Consider the following 7,163-nt stretch of genomic DNA (forward strand, 5'->3'; position numbering starts at 1 on the left):
CCTGAAATCCACCACCAGCTCCTTGGTCTTGTCAATGTTTAGTGAGAGGTGGTTCTCCTGACACCATTCAGTCCGGGTGCTCACCTCTTCTCTGTAGACCGTGATCAGGCCTATCACCGTTGTATGCTGGATTTGATATAATACAGATAAGGAGGAGGAATGTAGACAGTTGTGATTATGACCACTGTAAATTCCCTCAGTATCCAGAATGGTTGACACAGAAGCATATGAAATTCCAGATCAGGGGAGCAGAAGGATTTAAAAGACCAGGAGTTGTTGATAATGAAACAAACACCCCATTTCTGCTTTTCCCTGTGAGCTCTTTCGTCCTGTCCAAGCGGTGCACATAGAACCCCATAAGCTTGATGGCTGAGTCTGGAACCTCTGCAGACATCCAGGTTTCTGTGAAGCAAATAATGCAGCAGTCCATGGTTTCTCGTTGGTATGAGGTACGTGCCCACAGTTCACAGAGTTTGTTGTCCAGTGACTGAACATTAGCCAGCAAAATGGTTGAGAGAGGAGGTTGGAGGGGACAACGTCTGATTCTGACAAGGACGCCGGCTCTCTTCCCTCTTTTCCGGCGGCGTTTCCTTGATCGCGTCCTTAATGTGCGGCCCAGACAAAGGGCTCTGATGCGGTGTTTGTAAACAAAGCACCAGCATTCAAGAACTCAAAGTCAGACAGTCATCTACCTTTTATTTCCACCTCTGTTAGACTCACAGAAACAGGGCCGGCACTCAAACTGTTGCCACAACAGCCAGCTATCTAACATTTCTTTTCATGCTTCCTTTTTTGCAGCACTTCTTGTTTAAGCACTATTACACATGCGTGCAATCCATCTTGACCCTACACAGGGGTGTCCTGCGTTCCTCCTCTCCACGTGGCTAATGGAGTGGTCCGCTGGTCTGTGTTCCAGCTCACTGATGTGGCAGTGTACTCGTGCATTGCAGGTTACATCATGGAAGGCACTGGAAGGAGTATGTGCTTGGAGAATGGCACATGGACTCCACCCTATTCCTGTAGAGGTAGCACAGGGACTTGCCTCATTTCAGCCTTCCCCTAAAGGAACTTTCTTTCTTTAAACACCTCTGAGTTTTCTTGAGTTTATCTATATCATCTATAATTTTAGACATTCTCAGTGCCTCCAGCAGTAATGGATTGGCTAAAGGTGTTGCCTGTACGCATGCCTGAGTCACTGCACTGTCTCCTTCATATGACAATTATACACATTTCATGCATGTTTACACAAGCTGTTTGTTTACCGCTTCACTACACACCCATATTAGCCAGAAGATTAATTACTATGCAATTATTACTATCACCTGACATATCTAAACATGTTATAGCGACCAAGAAACATGATTTCATATAGTCACCAGTAAACTAGACTTCTATTTAGTAGATGCTAATTATCTCCTTCTAGTAATTTATCTCAGTTCATCAACATATTGTTCACCTACTTTTTGAATCAGATGTAAAAGATGTTTTCCCCCCCAGACCATGACACTTCCTCCTCTATGCACACAACATACACACAGAATCTCATGATTTTATGGATGTTTTCTGCAACAGGTGTTAGTGACAGGGTGAATGAAATGATTATCAAAAAACACCCACTACAGTCATCCAACTGTGAAAGTGACTGGAAGAGGAGTGGTGCAGGATCAGGATAGAGCCACTTCTTCCTCCTTTCACAGGGTGCCATTTCCTCTCTGTATTGAGTGTTTAAGTTGCCTTTGTCTCTGCTTATGGTTATGCCTTGGAATGCTTTCTTGAGTGCTACAAAATTCTCTGTCAGCTCATGTGTCACACTCACACTGTACTGTAAACCAAACAGCAGGAATATGATAATAGGTTATGAAATCATCCTTTGAAGAATATTTATTTGTTATCTAAACACTGACTTCAGAAACCTACTGTATGTGGAAGGTCAAAGATTGCACGTACTGGATTTCTCTCCTATTAAGGAGTCTCCGAGCATCTGAGTGAGCTTACTCGTCCGGAAAGGGATGTGTTCTCTCTTCTGCCCAATGGATCGAATGCATTCCTGAGAATCAGCATTCACATGGCATCAGCAATAAGACACAGCAGGACCCTAAGATTGTATAATAGTTTACAATAATAACTTGGCTCACTACAAAGCTTAATCAGAACTGAATTAACTTTATTTATTTATTTATTTTAGGGGGGGATTCTGCTTAAAAACAAAATTCCCATGCAATTCTATACATCAATATATTATTCATAGTATTTTGCATTACTGTGCAGCAGGAAATGACACATTTGGTGCCTAGATGAGCTTACTGGAAAACCATACAGTGCCCTCAATGCTAGAAGACTGCGATTTATCTTTGCCATAGTCTGCGTCATCGCTGCTGACATCTGTGCCACGCTCATCCCCTGCCAGGTCCACCAGTGAGAACTTTCCATGAAGCAGGTTATTCTGCCTTAAAATAACCTGCAGGACGGCGTGGGAATGGGAAGAGTGGGCATTTGCAAACATCCGGCCAGATGTTCTAGAACAGAGGTGAAAACAACTCAATCAACTGATGCACATTTTTCCAGTTATACACAACTTGATTCAGAATATCCTCAGCAGATGATACAGGCATTTCCTGCAGGCCAACAACTGGCACCTTCTGGTTTTTATCTTGAAGTACACGCAGCTTTTCCTTAGTGTTCCTCAAGTCAAATACCTGAAAACACAAGTTTAATAATTTAAAAAAAAAATCAGCTAAAGGACATCAGGTCCATAGCCAGCCTATCGAAAGAGAGGGTTCTTTTTTCAAAAAGTAGACCTTCATTTTGTTGACCTTTTATGCACTAATTTGTGCTGGATTAGCTTGTCTGCTGGTATCACAATGAGCACGCTTTTTGATGCACCTATATTATTTACTGCATTGTTGTCAAATTGCTTCCTCTTGTACCACCTTTGTCAGTCCATACACAGTTCATAAGTTTAAAGACCACAGTAACAACAGAATAGATTTAATGAACTTTACTGAAGTATTAATAATTATTTATCATCATTTCTTGACTCTGTCAATGCCTCTTTGCTTGTTGCTGTATTTGTCTTGACAAATAGTACAGATTTAGTACACTGGTCAGTTCCAATCTTCTTGGGTACAATTTGGAGAATGTTCACAGCTTCCTCCAGGTTGACTGCCGTGTCATAGTGTGTATGGATGAGGGCCAGGGATGACAAAGCGGTCCTCTCCCATGCTGCTAAGCATGAATGTGTTCGAGCTCCGGAGAGTGCTGGCCGATTGTTCGCATTCACATGAGGTGACTGGCAGAGTACAAGCTATTTTGAGACGCTTGTTTGGGTAGATCAGCGCATCACATTGTTTGATTGCCTCAGAAAATGAAGTTGGCCTTTGTTCTGATGGCTTGTTTTGCCACTTCAGTGTCCAGCGTTTCAGTTCCTGGTCAATCAGCTCTGGTGAAGGTAAGTCATCTTGGTAAAGTTGGACTAGTTCAGAAATGTCCGCTGTCACACCTGAGTTGCACTGTATAGACGTAATTAGACCCAGGAGCCTTGATGCAGTTACAGATAGAGGACTGAATCTGGATTCAAGCTCCAAGATGACCTGGTCTAGGAAAGGTATAGCCATAGTAGTCCTTCACAGTTTCAGCAGGTACATTTTCTCTCTGTGTCTGCCTTCCAGCAACATGCGGTTGATTGGAAGGCTCAACATCGACCTGAGCAGCCATTCTGATGGCTTGCTTGTAGATCTGATTGAAGTCATCCTCAATTGTCTCATGTAGCTCCTTGTAGACATTCTTGACCTCATCTACCATGCTAAATGCCTCCACGATATCAACTGAGGATTTTTTGCAGCTTCACTGTGATGCCTGTAAGGTGGGACAAGACTTGAAAGACCGTGAGGAAGGTCAGGATGAAACCGAAGTTTTGGAGCCCAGACAAGACACTTTAGACCTCTGCTTTGTACTTGTACAGTGGTGACATCTTGGCTGTAATCTTCTGTATGGAGACCACGTAAGATGACTTCTAGAGCCTTAACAATAAAGACGAAGGCACTATAAAAGTGGCTGTACGAGTCATGTCTTTCTGCCCATCTTGTGTGACGTATGTCAATATAACTGGACCGTACTTGGTTATCTTGTGACGTTAGGAGACCATAGTGGTGACGTAGTGATTTGGTACTGTAATGGTAATGAAATTACCTCCCTAGGGTGTAACAGTTACGTTGCCAGCTGGTGGGTCATGAAATGACCAAAAATTACCAATAAATTATGTAACTAGTACGTCGTGTGTTAGCTGGGAAGGCATCGTAAATCAATTAATATACTAATCATTCCAGATAATTTACCTCAAGTTATACGCATTTCACAGACAGACTAGTTTATCCAACCAGATAAACAAATATAGACAAATGTAAAATGATGACATTTTGTATCCACTGCAGTGAAAATAGGGTTTCTCATCAAATGGTATGAAATCAAGCACACAAAAAACCCCACTTGCTCTGCTTTAGGAGACCGTGCAAGGTTGGAAGGTCCTGCTTGTTCTAATATTTTTAGCTTTTCAAGGAGGTCTTGCTGACATTCAGGAGAACATTGTTCTAATTTCACCATCGCTCCAGGTTTTTAGTCTCCTGTAGGTAGGCAGTCTCATCGTTGTTGGAGATCAGGCCCACCACAACAGTGTCATCAGCAAACTTGATGATGGAAGGGGTTGGAAGTGGTCACACAGTCATGTGTGTACAGCATGGAGCTCAGAACACAACTCTGGAGCTCCAGTGCTGAGGGTGAGGTTGGATGAGGTGCGTTTGCCCAACCGTACGGCTTGTGGTCTGTCAGTCAGTAAGTTGGAGATCGTTGAGGCAATCGTTTGTTTTGTTTGGGTATGATTTATGTATGAAAATGATTTATTTTATTTAGAAATGTGGGTGTTTGATGTTCGTGACCACCGTGCATTTGGTGGTTTTGCCCTGTTAAGGTATGTTATTTTTATTTAGTTTTGTTTATTTGAGTATGACTGGTACTAATGAAATTATCTATTTTGTTATAGGTTGTTGGATGTCAGTGACTAGTCGCTGTTCTCTTTTGTTTTGTTTTTTTTGTTATTCTATGCAAGTGTAAAACTGACTGCTCTTGTTTCTTTTTGAATCATTAGGTTTGTGTAATTTGGTTTATTTGTTGGTTAGGGGATTTTGTTCATTTTTTATTTTTTCCTTTTAAATACATTGATTTTCTGGGTTTTCCTGTACCTTTTGGTTATACCTTATGGGTAGCTTCCCACCACTTCTTTTGGGGAATCTGAGGCAGGGATTGATAGAGCCCCAACAGGTTTTGTGTGCCTAAAAAAGGACTGCAGGAGGGTTAAATAAAGACTAGTGTATTATCTTATTGCTTACTGTAGTGGATTTTGTTTGTTTGCACCTACGTTGTGGGCCTTCAGGGTTCTACAAATGGTAAGGTAAAAACTCTAGCTAGCTTAGCTGCTAACTAGCTAATATTTCATTTTATAGCTTTTTACCATCACTCTGGCTAATTTTGTCCTCAAGTCCAATGAGAAGCGTTGTAGTTGCTGGGTCCATGTTACCTCTTCCGATACATATGATGTTAAAACAAATATAATACAGCGCTACACACCAAATCATTCACATATACTAAAAATCTCAACCGCTAAGCTTTCAAAATACGTCAGCGGAAGTTGTTCAATAAACCGGAAGTACGAAGGAAACACGAATAATTAAAGCTGCTGTATAAGTCAAAGTTGTATGTCATTTAAATTTAGTGCAACTTTATTGCCCTCACTATATGTAGACAGACATAACTATGCCACAAGCTTAACACTTTTCCAAAAAAGACTTGAAACAGAACTAAATCCAAGTGTAATTTAATAGAAGTGGTGTAAAACTGCAAAAGACAACAGTGGAAGTATAGATGAACATAAATAATTTAGCAATAAATAGCACACCATACACAGCAGTAGTGGAAACAACATTGCACACAGTTTACATTTCAGATATGCATATGCAAATGTTCACACAAGCTTTAAAATAAATGCCCAGATTATATGAAACCACCAAGCAGAGGAGTACTTAAGCCTCATATACACACATGTACCTTCATATAACATCTCCAAATACAACATCATGGTCTAACAAAACATCAAAAAGCATTCATTTAGAAAACACTTACAGACCATGCTTTTTTCCAAGAATAAATGAGGTGTGAATGGAGATTTGTATCATAGATGTGCACTCTCAAACAGCTACCAACAAAATTGCTGAACAACATGTGCTCTGCTTAATTATATGCAGGTCACCAATAGGGGTCACTAAATTATGAAAACAGCACAGCAACCAATAAAGACATGGAGTATGGTAGATGGAGTCATGTTTTGTAACTGACATTGAACACAGTTTATTGTATTTAATTGAGTTTCTTTATTGTTATGATGTTTTTAGTTTGAATACTTTTACAATAGAAACTGATCAAAATTCAAGAGACTTTTATTGTGAAAATTGTGACAGAGTGATGCAGGAAGATGATGCTGCCACACACATGCTGAAACGGAAAGTTTTCGTTTTTCAAGCTTATATATTTAAGTTAAATTGTATCTAGCCTTGATAGAAAGAGACATCAGGAACAAGATAAAGTTCTCCTGTAGTAAAAAGCAGCCAATTCAGTAAGTTTTCTGTTAATGATACATGCGATTTATTTGTATTATTACTATTTGTCATTTCTTATTAATTGGATTTATTATTATTACTATTGCTATTGTCACCTTTGTCATACCCTATTTTCTAGGTTTTTTGTGTGTGGTACTATTATTGTTTGTATTATTATATTATTTATTATATTATTGTCCTTAAAATTATTTTTATTTTTTATTTTTTTCTCTTTGATACATGTATATGTATATATTAACTCTTCGATTTTATTTTGTTAACTCTGGTTATGTCTGTTGTACTTCCCTACAAGCTCCTTTATTTATATATTTCCATTTCCACACCCAGTTACATTTACAGTTACACACACAAATTGTACTGCCTATTATGTATGTTTTGTTGGTCTTTGTATTTGTATTTTGCATTTAATTTCTCTTCTGTAAATACTGTAATTGTCTGTTTGCATAATAAATAAATAAATAAATAAATAGAATTCTGAAGCCTGTGAAGTTACTGAGC

The 7,163-nt window shown here is 39.4% G+C and overlaps 1 protein-coding gene across 2 annotated transcripts; it reads right to left on the reverse strand.

Moving 5' to 3' along the window:
* Nucleotides 1–1,700: 1,700 nt before the first annotated feature.
* Nucleotides 1,701–6,279, reverse strand: LOC125138705 (kinesin-like protein KIF2C). 2 transcript variants are annotated; one of them, XM_047800810.1, is made up of 4 exons: nucleotides 6,172–6,279; nucleotides 2,305–2,516; nucleotides 1,948–2,047; nucleotides 1,701–1,822 (listed from the first exon to the last, which is right to left on the reverse strand). In XM_047800810.1, the coding sequence occupies exons 2-4, from the start codon at nucleotides 2,428–2,430 to the stop codon at nucleotides 1,800–1,802; spliced, it is 249 nt and encodes an 82-aa protein (XP_047656766.1). In that variant the 5' UTR covers nucleotides 2,431–2,516; nucleotides 6,172–6,279; the 3' UTR covers nucleotides 1,701–1,799. The 2 variants fall into 2 exon arrangements, with proteins under 2 accessions (XP_047656766.1, XP_047656763.1); XM_047800807.1 differs by lacking the exon at nucleotides 1,701–1,822 and having other exon boundaries at nucleotides 1,925–2,047.
* Nucleotides 6,280–7,163: the final 884 nt, after the last annotated feature.

This window comes from Tachysurus fulvidraco, chromosome 1, assembly GCF_022655615.1.
Source record: "Tachysurus fulvidraco isolate hzauxx_2018 chromosome 1, HZAU_PFXX_2.0, whole genome shotgun sequence".
NCBI classification, from domain to species: Eukaryota; Metazoa; Chordata; class Actinopteri; order Siluriformes; family Bagridae; genus Tachysurus; species Tachysurus fulvidraco.